The sequence below is a fragment of the Drosophila albomicans genome, chromosome X (genome assembly GCF_009650485.2).
Source record: "Drosophila albomicans strain 15112-1751.03 chromosome X, ASM965048v2, whole genome shotgun sequence".
In the NCBI taxonomy this organism is placed as follows: domain Eukaryota; kingdom Metazoa; phylum Arthropoda; class Insecta; order Diptera; family Drosophilidae; genus Drosophila; species Drosophila albomicans.
Window position 1 is genome coordinate 22,371,649 of NC_047627.2, and position 18,525 is coordinate 22,390,173.

Here is an 18,525-nt window from a genome sequence, read left to right on the forward strand (position 1 = left end):
TGTGTGTGTGTTTGTGTGTGCTTAAGTGTGTCTACAAATTTAAATAAATATGTATTTATAATAGAAATAGACGGGGAATCTGTCGTCTGCGCCTTTGTGCCACTTGTGGCAGCCACTGAACCCTCCACTCACTTTGAGTGCATTTCTCGCAGTAGTAAACTACTACCCCTCCTCTCTCTTCCCCCCTCGCTTTGTTGTTGCCCTTGCTCAATACTTGTACTCAGACTTATTCACATTCTGATTGAAGCTTTTGTGCGCTTTGCTTTCCGATTTCACTTTTAAGCTGTCTTTCTTTAAGAAGCAGTCGGATTGCTTGATATTTAGCGATTTGATTGAATTTCCCTCTGCAGGTGCAGGAATGAGTTTCATTTCTTTTTGTTTTTATTCTTTGTGACTTTTTGTATAAATTGCGAAGAAATTAAAGAAAACTCCTACCTAATAGGGATCTTTGCCTGACAATTTGGTATATTTTACAATATATAGTATATTTTGAATGTAGTGGTATATTAGTTTGGTATATTTTAAGGATATTATTATGTTGCTTTTATACAAAGAGTAGAGTAGAGTGGAGTGTGCTCGAGCTTTCTTACTTGTTTTTATTGTTTAAAACACGTTAAAATTATTATTAAATTATTATCCCCATTTAGCGAGATTGATTCTCTTGTTTTACATAGCAATTTCCATTATATTTCGATTAAAAATCTCACACTTGAAGTCTGATTAAAGGAGCAACTTCTTCAGAGGTTGCTAATTTTATTTAATATTTTTCCATAGCTGCTTCAACTTGCTGCTAACAAAACATGAAATGATTTAATAGTACTCGCAGTGTACGCAACGTACGTATGACATACGCGAAATGATATTCGATTTTCCAGATGATTAAATCAAGAGTTAAACATTTCAATATGCGAAACTCTGGGCAAGGGAAATTCCGAATTTTCCTCTCGTGCTTCATGCATACTGAACGTCGAACGTAAATGTGAATGAGAATGTGAATGTGAATGCCGCATGTAACTGTATAATAATATGAGTATTCATTCTTATTCACTTCTCATAACTTCATTCCACCTTCTCCTCCTCCTTCTTCTTGCCATTTTTGGGTTACGCTTGAGATTACAATACAATTTGCCATATGAATAATATTGACTTGACTGTGCGAGACTCTCTGCATATCTATGTATATGTATGTATGAGTGTATTCGTGGGTGTGTGTGTGTGTGTGTGTGTGTGTGTGTGTGTGTGTGAGTGTGCACAATAAGCTAGCAATTTGTATTGTTCGATTTGTACAAACGGCGTCGTCTCGACTGCCTATGGCGAACGTCAAACGGAAATGCCTTATTAATGAATATGTTTGGCCACCACACACACACACACACACACACTCACTTGCCAATCACACTCACATTCATACTCACACTCAGACACTTGCTGTGCTTACAGTGGGGATGCTGTGCTGTTGATTCACACGTATCAAATGTCAAAAGTTTCGTTTAAATGTGCCACACATCAAATGCAGAACGTAACAAATATATTTCGATTTGAATATTCGATTAAACGTTGGCGGTGTTCGCAATGTTGTTGTTTCAAGTGAATCGAACCAAAGGTTAACATACACATTACTGAGTAATGAGTTGGTTACAATTCTTGAATGCATTCATAAAGAAAGAATAGATTTAAGCGAGCATCGAAATCAATATCAAATTTAATAAGTATAGTAGGATAATATTTGAGTTATATCCTTTATTTTTTATTTTGATTAGTTTACTCTATCGATTTCCTAATTTCTTCCTTTCGATACTTCCCAAGATCAAGTGATGTCTAGTACGTTATGAGTACTTAATTCATGATTTGATTAGTTGATAACAAAAGAAGCAACTCTGCTAAAGTGTAGAGCAAATGTTGTTAAATATGCTCTTTAATGCAATATAATTTTGAGAAGTAGTAGAAAATTTAAAGCAGAATTATTTTAATATTATGTATGAAAATATAATATAATGAAGTTTTTTGATTACTTTCCAAGTTTTTTTAAAATCGGTAATAGAAGTACTGAACTATTTTCCATCAAAAAATAATAATAATAATAATAATGGTCTGTTCTGATAACTTAACTACTTTGTTACTAGTTAAATTAACTACGTTTTAAGAATCGTTATATAAATTTTTATTAAGATTCAAAATTAGATTAATTTTTACAATTTATTTCTTTTAAAAATTTTGGCGGAATTTGAATATTTTTATGATCAATTTATATCATTTATTTATTTTAAAAGATTTGCTAGATTTTCATTTTTTCTTTTTAAATATTTGTCGGTTTTTACAATTTTTTATTTGGTAAATTTTGACAGATTTTAAAATTTTTTTAATATTGAAATTTTTGTGATTTTTTAAATTTCTTTAAATATTTGGAATATTTAATTTATTGTCAGATTTTAAAATTTGTGTATCAATTTTAACATCTTTTTTACAACATCCATTATTTCTTAAGTTCTAAGTGCTGAAATTATTTATTTTAATTTTATTTTTTTTAATACTAATAATGCCAGATAATTTAAGGATTCATTTCTTGCTCATTGTTGTCCTCTTTTACATTCAATTTAATTTAGTTGAAATGTTTAATTTATTGCTATTGTTTAATTGAAGTCTCTACTGTATTTGCTTTTATTTTGTGTGGCCACGCACAAAATGCGCATTGTTGTCGACAACACAGCATAGCATAGATATTGCTGGCTGTTGTTGATGTTGCTGCTGTTGTGGTTGGTGGTTCGCGGTTGGCCCGCAGCCTGACAGCAACAGCAACAGCGACGGCGACTGCGACGGTGGCAGCAACATCGCATTTGCCCCATAAATCATTTGGCAGCAGAGCTTCAGCTCAGCTCAGCTCTTTGCTCTGCCTGCTTATGGCAATTTATTAATTTCTTTTTGCCATCTCACTCATACGCATTCCTCTCGCTCTCTCTTTCCCCTCTTTTGCAGCTTGGGATATTGGCAACTCGGTGCAGGACGCGTTTGTTATTGCCGTGGAGGAGCACGCGAGGGAGCGTTTACAGCGATTGGCGGCCCTCAATCGCGTTACGCCCGTGGATATAACGCAGCTGTCGAAAAAGGTAAGTTCCTGGCAAAAGGCGCAGCCAACTTAACAGGGAGAGTTGCCAGATCGTCAGGCAAGAAGAATAGCAATAACTAATTAAAGAGATGCTTTTTAGAATTATTGAAATATAAAACTTAATTAAGGATTGTTGAATTCCGATATTATTGTAAAGGAAAGCAACTTTCAAAAGTGTTCAGTTCCTGGCAAAGGCACAGCCAACTTAACAAGGAAGGTTGCCAGATCGTCAGGCAAGAATTGAATATACAAAATAGCAATAACTAATTAAAGATATGCTTTTTATAACTATTGAAATATAAAACTTAATTAAGGATTGTTGAATTCCGATATTTTTGTAAAGGAAAGCCACTTTCAAAAGTGTTTTGGTGCTGATCTGACAACACTGAAATGTAAGCTCGTGACAAAAGGCGCGGCCAACTTAACAAGGAGAGTTGCCAGATCGTCAGCACACAAATTAGCAACAACTAACTAAAGTTGATTCTTTTAACTATTGAAATATAAAACTTAATTAAGGATTGTTGAGATCTGACATTTTTGTAAAGGAACGCAACTTTCGCAAGTGTATTTGTGCTGATCTGGCAACACTTAAATGTAATTGTAGACACTGTATGTATGTTAAGCTGACAACTTTATGCCTCAGAGTTAAAGGCGGTTAGCAAGTTTTAGTTCAGTCAAACTATTTGTTCCAATCACAATTTGTATGTTAATCTGGCAACTTTGGTGGCCCCCGCAGCGTTGCCACACCTTGTAGAAATCTGTGTGTCGTGTCTAGCAGGAAACGAGCTTCGACTTGACTCGACTCGACTCGACTTGACTTGTGTCTCGACTTGCTCTTGTCTTTATTGCTGCTAAAATATGCGAAAAGTTTTGCGCAACTTGTGAATCGAATGGCATGAATCTGCTCGCATTCCGATATGAATAATTGAGTGCAGCAAGGAGAATGGAAAGCAGGGAAACTGCTGGAAAGTCGAGTGTGGGGTAAGGGGAAATGTTGAAATGGGCGAAATGGGGAAATCTAAAAGTCAGCAACTCGTTTTTGGGGGCAAACGAAACATTTTTGCAGACTGCAAATTGAAATTGAAATGAAATTTGTGTGGCACACAAACACACACACATACACAGAGAGTAGTGTAGTTTGTCAATATGAATGCCGTGCAGTCTATGCATACTTATATAAAAAAAAAATACATATAAAATACGAGATGTATTCGAAACCAGTTAAAATAGTCGACGCCTCGCCTCTTGGCCCCCTTTTTTTGACCGGCTTGGCAATAGCAGAGCAAAAAAAACAGCAACAAACCAATGAGGAAATAGTCGCAAATTCAATTAAAAATTCAACAAACAGTGCACAAACAAAACGACACAACAAAAAAATAAAACAAAAAAAAAAAAACAATAACAAATTTCAGTCTGACAGACGGAAAACGAAATAGAAACTAAAAGTGAAAAAAATGTGGAGACAAACGTTGTGTTAACTTGGGCAAAAAAAACAGCAAACAATATGCAAAGAAATAACAGATGACATGCACAGAAGCAAGGCTAAGGGATACCCTGTAAAATATTTTAAACATTTACAGGGTATGCTTTCTAAATAGAATGAGATAACCTAAAAAATTATGTCAACTTGTAGTCTAATAATTTACAGGATATTCTCACTTAATAAAAAGATACCATGTGAAGTTATTTCTTCTTGAAGTATACTAATTTACAGGGTATTCTCACTTTATAAAATGTATGCCCTGTAAAATGATTTCAAAAGTCATTTACGAAATAAAATGATTTTAGCTTGATGTACGCCAATTTACAGGGTATGATTACGAATTGAAAAAGCTTAATTAATTACACCAAGCAATATTTAAGCTTACCCCAAAAACTATTTTACAGGGTATGCTGCAAAATACAGAAAACAAAAAACTGAAACTGCAAATCAAGTACAAGTTATGTGTGTGTGTGTGTGTGTGTGTGGGGCCAATTGAAAGTGAGTGGGCAATAAGTTCGAGTGTGAATGTGAGTGTGAGTGTATTCAAATTGCGCTTGACAGCTGTGCATGATGATTGTTAACTCACAACTCGAGTACGAGTTAAGCATTTGCTAATGAAATTAGTAAAGTGAGTGCACTCACAATTATTCGAAAGCCGCTAAAGTATTATGCAAGCCGAATCGAATGAGTCCAAGCCATGAATGCCAAGTGAGTAGTGCGTGAATAGTGTTCGTAATGATTCGCAGAGGGATTTAATTCAACAAATTCAAATAGCTTAATCTCCAACGAATTGGCTTTTAAAACACCTTTGGGAATGCAGAAATTCATAACGATTGTATATATAAATTGAAATGAATAATACAAGCGCATAAATTACTGTTGAAATCAAATTACTAATTGTAAAAGTTGCATTGACATTTGAAATTGTTATAAATTCAATAAACTCGATTTGAATTCAATAACAATAAAATAACAAATAATATTCGGAGTCACGAATTTTGGTACATAAAATAATTACTAGAGTATTTATGATTCCTGAGAACTGGATTGCGATCGGGTAAAAATTGTAGAAGGTATTTTAGAAATATTTTGTATGGCAAATTACGCCTACTGCAAATCGGGTTTTAGCCGCTTTGTCTGACAATCTGGTATATTATGACCTTTCTGGTATATTTTGAATGTAGTACTTCAACGATATACCAAATATGGCCTTTAGTATTTTTTGTGATATATTTCAAGAATAATACCTCATTGTTTTGTTTTGATTCGATATGGGAAGCGGTTATTTTATATATTTGTTATATATATATTTGCTATATTTAGTATATTGATATAGTACTGCATTAAAAATATACCATAGAGTGCAAAATATACCAAATTGTCAGTCAAAACAATTGAGATCGGTAGTAAGTAAGCGATTTTGCCCATAAAAAAATATTTTTTAAAAACCTATCAAAATTTATATTTGATAGCAACCAAAATTTTAAGAAATCTTAAATACTATGGAATTATTGTATGTACCAAAAACTGCTTTAACGTCAAATTATAAAATTAGTTTAAAAAATTGGAAAGAAAGTAAAAACGATTTTGAAATTTTAAACATTTCATTATATAAAATTTAACATTTTTACCCTGATAGATGTCTTCTTATATTATATTTTATAGAGCAGATTTGCTTTTCCTTCTATTTCTCTCTGTAGTGTAGCTTTTACATATATATTTGTTAACACATGTTTCTAACTTGTTATATTTTATGCTGATTTTAATCCATTCTAGAGAGTGTTAGAAATTTGTATAATTTAAGAATCTATTCTCAATTTTCTATGTATAGTATTAACTAGAAATATTTATTCGTACATCTTCCACACGAAGTCTAGCGCCACTTTGCTTATTTTCATCCAGCTCGTTGTGTTTGCCAAGTGCAAACGCTTTAAACATGGCTCTCGTCAAGAGGCACTGAGAAAGCCGCCTCAAGAGTCATTGGGTGGTGCAATGCAGCCGCAGCTGTTGCGGGTGCCCCGCCTCAGGGGGGAGAAGGAGGGGAAGCTGGTGCTTCGTTTGGTTTCGCGTCAAGTTATTATTCAGCAGCTAAAGCTATCAGAAGCAAGCGAACCCAGTCAATCGCTTATTGCCCCACGGGCAGCAATTGAACCGAACCGAATCGAATCGAAGCTAGGCGAATCGAACCAAACCGAACCGAACTGAACTGAACTGAACCAAAGCATGAACCGAACCACAACACAGCCAAAGCGAAACCAAGCTCAATTGAACCGAAAGCGAACTGAACCCAAACTCAACCCGAAACCGAATCAATGATTATAAGTGCGATAAGTGCTTGAGTGCAATTGCAGCAGGCGAATCGAGGAGCATGGAGTATAAAGGGGTGGGGGGGGGTTAGTTCAAAGTGAGTAGGGGGAAGAGGGGAGGGAGGACAGAATGATGAGCCTGCCATCAGCACGCAGCAAAGAACCGAAGCAGCGGAGGCAGCGACTCAACGCGTCGCGGCGCGTCTTGGCTGTCAATAATCCGATAAAATGCGGATGGGCCGCAGAAAAAAATAAACGCAAGAAAAAAGCGCGTGTAAACAGCACTTGCGTCATACTTAATGGATGCTGCTCGACTAGCCGATACCCTGCAAAGTGGGAAAAGTGAGAAATGCAAAGCAGGCACTTAACAGCTCGACTAGAAGATGCGCTGTAAAGATGCGTAAGCTTTGGCATGGCAAATTATTTATGCCAAACGGGTGTGATCGACTTGCAGATACGCTGTAGAGAAGAAAGGAAAGAAAAACAAATAGAAAACGAGAGAATTGGACAAAGACAAACTAATGAGAAACAAGAGAAATAAGTGTGAGAGAGAGAAACAGGGAATGAAATGTAGGAGAGAGAGAGAAAGAGCAAAAGAAGTGTGAGAGAGAATGAAAGAAAGAAGTGTGCGAAAGAAAGAGAAAAAGTGTGTGAGAGAGAATGAGAGAAAGAAGTGTGCGAGTGAAAGAAATGTGAGAGATAGAAAGAAGTGTTACAGAGAGAAAGAGTGAGCGAGAGACAGGAATACAAAGAGACAAAGAGAGAGAGAGGGAGAGAGAAAGACAAAGAGGTAGAGAGAGAGAAGGTTAGAACAAAAGCGAAAAATTCTTGCTAGTCAATACGCCCGCTTGGTGTGCGTCTCTGCTAGGGTATAAGAACAGCTGAATGCATGAATGGGAATGAGGAGCAGCGGAGTAACGAGTGCGGGGTGAAGACGAAGGCAAAGCTGTTGGAGGGATATTGAAATGAACTAAGCTCGGGTTGGATTTACTATGAGGCAGCTTTACGAGGCGTGCCAGAGGACACCGTTGAGGTGGGGCTAAGAGAGAGGAGTGGAGTGGAGATGGGAGGGGAGAAGGGAGGGGAGGGGAGTGGAAAGGGAGGCAGAGAGTCTGCAGCAATTGAACGCACAAGTGGAATGTGCACGAAGCGTGAAGCATTTTGTTGACGGCAGCACAAGATATACTATACTTTTATATATATGTATATATATAATATGTGTGCACAACATATAGTATAATATATAATATACAAAAGATATACTATATATATTTATATGTGTGTAGTAAGTGCTTAGATATCTGGGCTATACATGTGGCAGCCGTTGTCGCAGTCGCTGTAATTGCATCCGCGTGGGTGGCTAAACTTTTAGCTCTTCTCTCTCTCACTCTCTCTGTGTTCTTTGCTCTCTGTTGTCTGTTCTCTGTGGCAGCTGTTGCGCCACCTGTTGTCGAGGGGGAGGAGGGATAACTGTTATCTGTAGCTGTCCAAAGAGCTTAGCTTTAGCAAAGCATTTTAGGCAATTGCATTAGCCGCAAAAACACCTTTTGCACTTTCATTAAATTGCCAGTGAGTTTTGTCGCCTACAGTTTGACAGTCATTGGTGGGACACACACACACACATATTTATATGTATGTTATGCTTGCAATGTTTTTTTTGGGGTGCGGTCGCCTTTTGTTTTGTTTGGGACACAGGCGCAGCCCACGCAGCCAGACAACAGCGACACACATATATACACGCACAGTGGGCACACCCACGCACACATCGCACACAAAAGAAGTCTCACTGGTACAGTGATCATTCGCTTGACGAGACAATAACAAAATGCAATGATTCAACTTATGGCACACTCTTTCCAGTTTCCAGAACTTTCCATAGAAAATTGAGAAGCATGAATGCTAAAGGAATGCGATACAGCAATTTCTTTCTATTTCATAATAAAGAACACATTTTGTCAGAAGAATGTTGTTTTATAAGTAAATTCTATTAAAATTATGGCAAACTCTTTCCAGTTTCAACAACTTCCACTGGAAAATTGAGAAAAATTGATGCTAAGGAAACGCGATAAAGCAACTTCTTTCCATTTTTAAATAACTATCATATTTTGTCAGTGGAATATTGAGAAAGGTGTTTTTTTTTTTTTAAGTAAATTCTATAAAAGTTATGGCAAACTATTGCCAATTTCCAGAACTTCCAGTGAAAATTTCAGTTGATAAGACTGAATGCTAAAGAAACGTTATAAAGCAACTTTTTTTAATTTCAGTCTTTTGAAACAATAAAAGAATAACTTTTTATTTAAAAATGAAATCACAAATTGGGTTGCCATTACATTTATAACAAATTATTATATACTCATCAACTTGGCTTGTTGTTTGCAATCGCAAAAATGGAGAATTATATTGTAAACAATCGAAAAAAGATTAAATAATGAATAAAAGTTTCCAGTTCCCAGTTTGGGAACAATTACAATTTACTGTATATAATTTTAGTTGAAATTTTTGAAACTTTGAATGAAATAATTATTTTCTATGAAATTGGCTTGTTGTCTTTAATTGCAAACATTTCCAATGGCAAATTGGAATATTTAAAATGGAACAAAGAATAAATATCGAATAAAAGTTTTCAGTTTCCAGATTACTATGAAATTACAATTCCATTACTTCCAGGGGAAAATTTAAAAAATAATAGAAATATTTTCCACTAAAAAGTTCGTTTATTAATTTGACTATCCAATTACAATTCCAGTAAGGGTATGAACTGAAACAATGATGAATTAATGCTTTAGATATATAAGAGAACGATTCTTTAGCAGTTTTTGAAGAATTCTTTATACGCCAATCGATGATTTCCAGTCTACAAACTGTTTTTTTTTTTTTCGATTTTCCACTTGCATTCGCAGTTCTAATTTCCTCTAGAATCTAAAGCGATGCATCCTTGGCTATTTCAGAATTTAGTGCACGCAGCATTTTCCTACAGCATTGTTGCAGTCAACAGTTTTGCAGCTACTTGAGTGACATGATTATGATTAATGTGATGCGCTTTGCTCCATACTCCGTAATTAAGATGGATACTTTGTCATCTTACTGGGGCCCCACTGTATGCATATTAATAATGCATATTTCATTAGGCGAAACGCGTTGGCTGCACAAAAGCCAAATCCTCGCTCGAAGAGAGCAGAAAGGGAGGAACTGGAACAAGCCTGAGGCTCTGAGGCAGGCTTCGCTTTTGTCGCGTCTTGCGTCTGGATTATTTTGGCTAGCTTTATTTTAATGAAATTTGATTGATTTGCATATGCGAATGGAGCCTGTCAGCATCGCTAAATGATGACGATGTTTGCGGCCTGACTTTTTATTATGCCACTGAACGAGGGTGCTGAGGCTGAGGCTGAGGCTGAGGCTGAGAGGAGAGCCACATTGTTTGCCTCTTGGCTTCGGGTGAAATGTCGAATTAATGGCTTTGAATACAACAAAAAAGCAAAAAAAAAAATAAATAAATAAGAAAACAATCGATTAATGTTATTGATATGCGGTCGCTTGCAAATGGGAATACAATGTTATCTAATGGCAATTATGTAGATTTCTTGGCTATATTTAGTCGACCCGCTGGTCATCGATATTTTTAACGATAACAAGGCAAATTGAAAATCCTGTTCGATACACGTGTCCTTCAGTGTCCTAATTATTATATTTAGTTAAGACTATGCAATTTTATTATTCTTCATATAACAATTGCTCTTTACAAATAACGATAGTAGCGATAATATCGATAAATGTATAGAATACCTTGAGTGCATTATTAAGAATCAAAATTCCAATTAATAAACTAGTAATTAGAATACAATAAGGAAGATAAATTATTTCTTATGACACGACGAAAATGAACCACTCTTATTCCGATTGTATTTATCGATTTATACGTCGATAGCTGTGTCAAATGGTTTCAATGCTTTATCAATAATCCTAATTCGAATTCTTTAAACACTTTAGGGATATTGATTTCTAAAAATAAATCAATAAATAGTTGACCACTTTTGTACCCAAATGTCGATAGCTGTGTCGAATGGTATCAATAATCATAGTTCGAATTAAAAACTAATTATTCGAATTTTTAAAATGCATTAGAGATATTGATTTCCAACAGTAAATCAAAAAAAACTTGACCATTGTTTTCTCGATAGTCGCGATAGTATGTATCGATAAATTAACAAAAATTGAAATCCATTTAGAGCATTCTTGTTGTTGTTGTTGATTGACTTGGTTGTGAACCTATACTATACTCTTTTGCTTTATTTTCCATCTTTCGATTTGCCTCTCTTCAAATGCAATTGCAACAACAGTTGCAGCAAACGAAAAGCGGCAACACAACGAGCCAGAAACAGGATCTGAGTTTCCTCAGCGACTCGACGCCCATCTATGTGACATCGTTCAGCAGCAACCAGATCACCTGCAGCAGTGCCACGATGACAACAGCCACAGCGGGTGGCCCGATAAGTGCTCCCACATTGGCGCCAACAACAGCAACAGCTGCTGCCGCAGCGGCAGCAGCCACAGCGCCCTCAGCGGCACTCGTGAGTGCAGCGGTTGCAGCGGCAACAGCAGCAGCGGCAGCGAGTGGCGATCGGAATGCGAATAGCTCGACAACGGCGGCGATTGTTAGTGCGACGGCAGCAGCAGCGGCAGCAGCACTCAAGCAACCACCAGCCACAGCAGCAGCAGCGGCTGCTGGCAGTGGCAGCGGCGGTGGCAGCGGCGGTGGGAGTGGCGGTGGCAGCGGCACGAGCAGCGCGACGGGACACATCTATCAGACGAGCCAGGCGCAGCAGCAGCAGCTGCAACAGTTGCAACAACAGCTGGCAGCAGCTGCTGCTGCCGGCAAGCCGCTGCAAGCGAAATCATTGCTCGCCAGCAGCTTGCAACATCTGGCCGAGGAGGTCGACGACGAGGAGATGGACGACGACGATGATGTGGATGGTGCCAACTATTGTGGCATCACCTACATCAGTTACAACAACAAGCACGCCCAGTTGCCGACAACGACATTGCCGGCAACCACAACATTGCCAGCGGCAGCAGCAACACTTGCCACCACAGCGGCGATACATCAGCAACGTCAGCAAACAGCGGCAGCCGCAACGGCAACGGCGACAACAACAGCGCACTTTGTGGACGCACAAACATCGACATCGCCAACGGTTGCTGCTGCCGCTGGTGCTGCTGCTGGTGGGACAACGAAAGGTGGCGTGAGCATTGTGACAGCAGCGGACATCTCATTGCCGCCTCATGTGCATGGAACGACGACGCCGAAAACCGAATATTCAACGGCCATATCCAGCGGGCAATTGCAGCAGGCGTTCGCTGAGTTGCAGCTGCAGCAACAGCAACATCAACACGGCAGCAGCAACCTGAACAACAACAATGGACAGCAGCAGCAGCATTTACTTTTAAGCAACAACAATAATAGCAATAATTGCATCACATCAGGCAACATCAGCAACATTAGCAACATTGGCACGTCCGCTTTGAAAAATTGTGATTTATTAATATCGAATAATTTGTATCCACCGAGACGAGAGGTGAGAGAGCGAGTGGGAGAGAGAGAGAGAGGAGAGAGAAAGATTTCAGTTCGCTTTCTGTTCAAGTTTTCAACTTTGATTTCTTATTCTATATATAATATTTTTGTATTTCGTTTTTATTTGTGTTCGATGATTCGCATTATTGATTACACAATCTGCTGCCATTGCTTTCTTTTACTGAGACTATGCTCTTTTCTTTTCTAACACGCAGTTACTAACGCATAACGATGATATCATCATACATCAGTCCAACGATGACCTTGGCCCCCTATTTAATACAACAGCAACATCAGCAGCAGCAGCAGCAATAGCAGCAGCAGCCAACAATAGCAATCTACAGCAGCAGCAACATTTGCTGAGTGGCGCCGCCATCTTTGAGCTGCAGCAACAACAATTGCAACTGCAACAGCAGCAACAGTTGCAGCTGCAACAGCAACACAGTCCCACAAGTAGCATATCAAAAGGCAGAACTGAACTTTTACTCGGCGATCAATCGCTGCGACAAGAATCAAGGTAAGTGCATGCATATTTGCATTTGTTTTAACATGCTAACAGGCAACTGAACCGGTTCGCTATGCGGTTCAGTCGAATAACGCTGATGCTAATAACATTAGAGAAGTGAAATTTGGCAAATTGGGAACCATTACTTGTGAAAACTATATATTTCTATCAAATTGAACCGGTTCACTAAGCGGTTCAGTCCTATAAATCTGTAGCTAATAACGTCAGTGTGTTGAAACTTCGCAAATTCAAAGTAGTCACGTAAATGAGCAAGATAGGAAGGATTACTTCCGAAAACTTTATCTTTTTTAGCGAACCGAACCGGTTCACTAAGCGGTTCAGTTGCGAAACTCTTTTGCTAATTCCAAAGAGTTGAAGTTTCTCATTTGCGTAGAATTCACGTAAATGAGCAAGACTGGACTGAACCGGTTCGTCAAATGGTTCTCTTTTATTACTCTGTTGATAATAAAGCCAAAGAACTAAAATTGGGCAAATGCACAGAGTTCATGTAAATTAATGAATGCACAAGGTTTTTACCATTTTGAATAGATGCTAATAGGCAACCGAACCGGTTCATTAGGCGGTTCAGCTGTGTAACTCTTTTGCTAATAGCACAACTCACGTAAATGAACAAAAGGGAGGGATTACTTGTCTTCAGTTCAGTTGAATAACTTCTACAGGCTTACATGCTATTGTTGTCAAAAATTTATTTACGAATTTCATAGACATTTGGTCAATGATAATGTAAAGCATTTAACTACACACAGTTAGCAAAGCAGCAGGAATATAAAATGGTAATTCGTGACAGAAATTTACCTGTCGTGTTTAAGCTGTGTTTTAATCACAGTATTTGAACTTCCATAATTAGTATTCGACAAGAATGCTAATCTATTCAGAAAATAATTGTATGCAAATAAATGCCGTGTTTAGAAATAGAGCATGTATTATATTAAAATATGGGATAACTAACAAAAATCAGAAAAGGTACAAATATATTATAATATGGAATAACTAATATTGAATGGCTTAAAACGATTCTTAAATTTTCATGTACCATAAAAAAAGAATTTCCTTTTCTTAGTTCAACATTTCGAATGTTTATTATTCTACTATTATTATTTTATTCCGAATGTTTTCTTCCACTGCAATTACAATTACAACTATTTTGAAACGAACGAATTGAATTTGGGCACAGTTGAGAAGTCATTGTGACTGCACTAAAGCAACAACTTAAGCAATAAAGTGTTGCCTATCCGACAGGCGCCAGTGACTCTGCAACCCCCGGACAGAGGCAGTGACTGTGCAACCCCCGCGGACTCCGCAGCTTCAGCTTCAGCTTCATTGTGCAAATGGACAAGTGTAGTGAATGAGTGTAGGTGTAAGAGTGTGTCTATGTATGTGTGTGTGTGTGTGTGAGTGAGTGGATTTGTTTGTTTGTTTGTTTCTCTATTTGCCAAGCATTTATTACCGTTTCACAGCAGCGCTGGAACCTTCTGCATTTCGCATTCGCCTTTCGCATTTGGCATTCAGATATTCACATTCACATTCACATTCAGTTGCTCGTCCTGGCCGCACACTGAATGGGAATCATGTGCGCCATGGAAATACCCCACATATAGCACATGTGTCCATGTCTGGGTGTGTGTGTGAGTGTGTGTGTGAACGTTGTTTTTATGACTGCTTATTTATTTACTTGGTTGGCTCGCTGGGTTTTCCAGCTGGCTGGTTTGTCCTCGTCCTCATCCTCGTCTTCGTCCTCACTCTCGGTCCATCTCTCTCTCTTCGCTCTTCGCACTTTTCCTCTCCCACTCGCACTCTATGGCATTCTTAGTCTCGTTTTTATTATTATTTCAGTTTTTTTTCTGTTTTTTGCGCTCTGTTCTCTGTTCATTCTGCATTCGCGTTTCGCCTTTGGCCAACACAGATATTTTTCACACATTTTTCGCCGTTCGCAGTTTTCTCTTTAGCTGCTCTCTGCAGGTGTCTGTGACTCTCTAACTAAGTGTGTGTGTGTGTGTGTGTGTGTGTCTATGCTCCAGTGCGTCTGTCCTTACACACACACATACACTCTGCGTCCTTGTCCAGGCGTTGCCTTTGCCTCTGTTGTGATTTCGCCAAGCAGACCAGAAGACCATCATCATCGTCTTTTGCCATTTCCTCCCCAGCGCCTCCCAGTTGCCCCCCTGCATCTCGCATCTCGCATCTCTCAGCTCGCATCTCGCCTCGAGACAAGCGCCACGCGCGCTCTCATTTTATGCTCATTATTAATTAACGAGTTATTTTCCACACCCTGCGCCCTGAATATTTATACATTTTTGAATCGATTTTCCTTGAAAATGCGCTACTCACATCGCATCATCAAGGCTGCTCCCACTTGTTGCTCTTTCTCTTTCTCCCTTCATTCTCATTCAAGATGGGAACTTAAAGCGTTGCATCTTTCACATTATGAAATTTATTTATTGTGCTTGACGTTTGCGCATCATCTGATAATTGCTTTTTTCAAAAAGATGTTGAAAAAGAAATATATTTTTCTTAAAACCATTTTAAAACTTTCAGATAACAAAACAAAAACAATTTCCCATTCTTACATAAAGATAATATAACGCAAAAATACTACAATTTATCAATACCATATTTGGTATATTGATATATTACTGCATTCGAAATATACCGTAGATATCAAAATATACCAGATTGTCAGCCAAAGCAACTGAGATCCTTAGTGAGTAGGCGTATTTCTTAAATAACTTCTATAATTTTTACCCGATTCCAATCAAATTCTCAGGAATAATAAATACTATAGTTATTATTGTCTGTACCAAAATGAACGACATTAACTTATTCCTAACTATATTTTGTGCTGTTTCTTTAAAAGGTTTCTTATATTCTGTTTGACGATGATACTTAGAATTTTATTAGATTAACAACAATATTTTTTAATTAGCAAAAACAGTTAAAAAAAAAAAACTGCAGACTACTTAAGAACATAATTGCGAATTTTTTAAAGCAAAAAATATTTAAAAAATCCCATTGTTCAATTTGCAAAGAATTTGAGATAAATGCGAAATATGAATGATGAGTGCATTAATTGAATTTAGCCTTCGATTCATCATCACTTTCGCGCAGATATCTTTACCTTTGTGCTGCTTCTTTTTCTATTCATCATCTCATCTATGGTTGTCATTTGCTTTCACTAATTGCCCCGTTCGCTGTCTCCTGTGGCTGCTGAAGAACTCGCCACACACACACACAAAAACGGATAAAATTGCAAGTCGCAAGAGGAAAACCTGCTGAGTAATCAGATGCTCAGATGACAACGACAACGACAACGACAATGACAACGGCAATGACAATGACAATGACAGAGAGATGACAACAGCAACAACAATGAGAGTCATAGATAATGCACATTAAAGTGCGTTGCATCAAGTGTTGTGTTGTTGCACATTTTGCAGGCTGGCAAAACTGTCAAACTTTGATTGGGGCCACGAGAGACGCAGAGACAGAGACGGAGACGGAGACAGAGATGCCAGACAGTCTGACTGAGCTATCTGTCTGTCTGTCCGTCCGTCCGTCTTACTGCAGTTTACTCATGCGTCTGTCTATACATTTTTGTGTCTTTCCACTTACTTTTCCTACGATCCCAGAGCTCGACATTCGTCTTGGCATTCGTCTTGACAAGCATAAGCATCAAATGTCGATGACATTAGTCTTCGACACATTCAAATCCCGAATTTTGCTGTGGCTTTTCAGTCTTTGGGTTTGGTCCGTCACTTTTGTCTTTGCTATCGAGTCAAGTGCAGAGTCAAGCACATCAATTAGACGAGACAATGACACAGAAAGAGAGAGAAAGAGAGAGAGAGAGAGAGATAGATAGAGAGAGAGAGAGAGAGAGAGAGAGAGGCAAGGTAAGAGACGGAGCAAACAATCATTTACAATTTTACCTGACTCGAAACGCACATTCATATTCGGAAATGCCTACGATTACATGCCAATTATTTGCAAGGGCATCAGCACTCGGCACTTGGCACTTGGCACTATGAAAATGGATTTAGACTTAAGAATTGGCCAACAACAATAGTCGGCAATTAGGGCAGACAAATTGCCCCAAAGCAATACAACTTTGTGGCAAGTAAATTAAGCGATTTCAGCACAACTTTCAACTTCAGACAGCTCCTCAACTGTTGTTAACTATTCATAATTCTATGGGATTATAAAGTGCTCACAAACTCTTCTTTTAATATTACGATATTCCATTTTATTTTATTTAATATACTATATCTCCTTAGCTAGTGGGTCGAAAGAGTTAAGAACAGGGTTCGTAATGATTATAAATTGAGTAAAATAATAAAAAAGTAAAGTTTTTAATGAATTTTTGTGCTTATAATAATAATTGAACATAAGAGTTATTCGTAAAGAAAGGTCTATCTTTATAGTACTTAAACATAAATTATATAAAAAGGTTTTTGTTTTAATCCCAAAAAAAAACAAGTAAGAAAGTTACAGTCGAGTGTGCTCGACTGTGAGACACCCGCTACCCATTTTTAGTAAGGACAAAATATTGCGGTATTACTTTCAAAATATACCGAAAATACTAAAAAAAATATATACTAAAAATGTACCAAATGGTATGTTTGGTATATCGATACAGCACACCATTCAAAATATACTATAGACGGCACAATGTACCAGATTGCCGGCCAAAGCAACTAAGAGCCCTAGTAAGTAGGCGATTTGCCCATACAAAAGTATTTCTTTAATAACTTCCACAATTTTTATCTGATCCTGAACCTATTTCCTGAACCAAATTTTCAGGAATCATAACTACTGTAGTAATTATAGTATATACCAAAATTCGCAACTCTAGCTTTAAATTTACGCTTGTTATTCGATTTTTTTGATTTGCGGGGCGGGAGTAGGCGTGGCAAAAATTTGAAACAAACTTGGTCTGCGTGCAAACATAACAAATGCTGTCGAAAAAAATTATAGTTCTATCTCTTATAGTCTCTGAGATCTAGGAGTTCATACGGACAGACGGACATGGCTATATCGTCTCGGCTGTTGACGCTGATCAAGAATATATATACTTTATAGGGTCGGAGATGCCTCCTTCTACCTGTTACATACATTTCCTGCCGGCACAAAGTTATAATACCCTTCTACCCTATGGGTAGCGGGTATAAAAATAATAATATTAATACTAAATTTCGGATAGTTTTCTCATACCTTACAAATGTGATTAAATTTAAATCATATAAACTAAAACATAAATATATTAAAGTACTATAAATTACAAAAAAATAATGAAAGATATATAAAATAATATTGATGAGGAAAAGTACAGATATAATAATAATCATAATCAGTTGCTTTGGCTTGCAATGTGGTATATTTTGTTCCCTATGATATATTTTAAATGCAGTACTATGTCAATATACCAATTATAGCCCTTGGTATATTTTTGTATTTTTGTGGTATATTTTACAAATAATACCGCATTGTTTTGTCTTTATTTATAGTTGTCATAGTCGAGCAAGAAGAATGTTCAAGAATTCTTTC

General features: G+C 37.5%; 1 protein-coding gene across 7 annotated transcripts in view; it reads left to right on the forward strand.

Moving 5' to 3' along the window:
- Window positions 1–18,525, forward strand: part of LOC117570434 (MAGUK p55 subfamily member 7) — an 89,252-nt gene that overhangs the window by 33,811 nt on the left and 36,916 nt on the right. For 4 of the 7 annotated variants that reach the window (XM_052006712.1, XM_034252102.2, XM_034252110.2 and 1 more), the window contains 3 exons: window positions 2,974–3,104; window positions 11,230–12,465; window positions 12,677–12,978. In XM_052006712.1, coding sequence (XP_051862672.1) covers window positions 2,974–3,104; window positions 11,230–12,465; window positions 12,677–12,978 — 1,669 coding nt within the window. The remainder of the gene's footprint in view (window positions 1–2,973; window positions 3,105–11,229; window positions 12,466–12,676; window positions 12,979–18,525) is intronic. The other 3 variants (XM_052006771.1, XM_034252115.2, XM_034252133.2) reach the window with 1 other exon arrangement.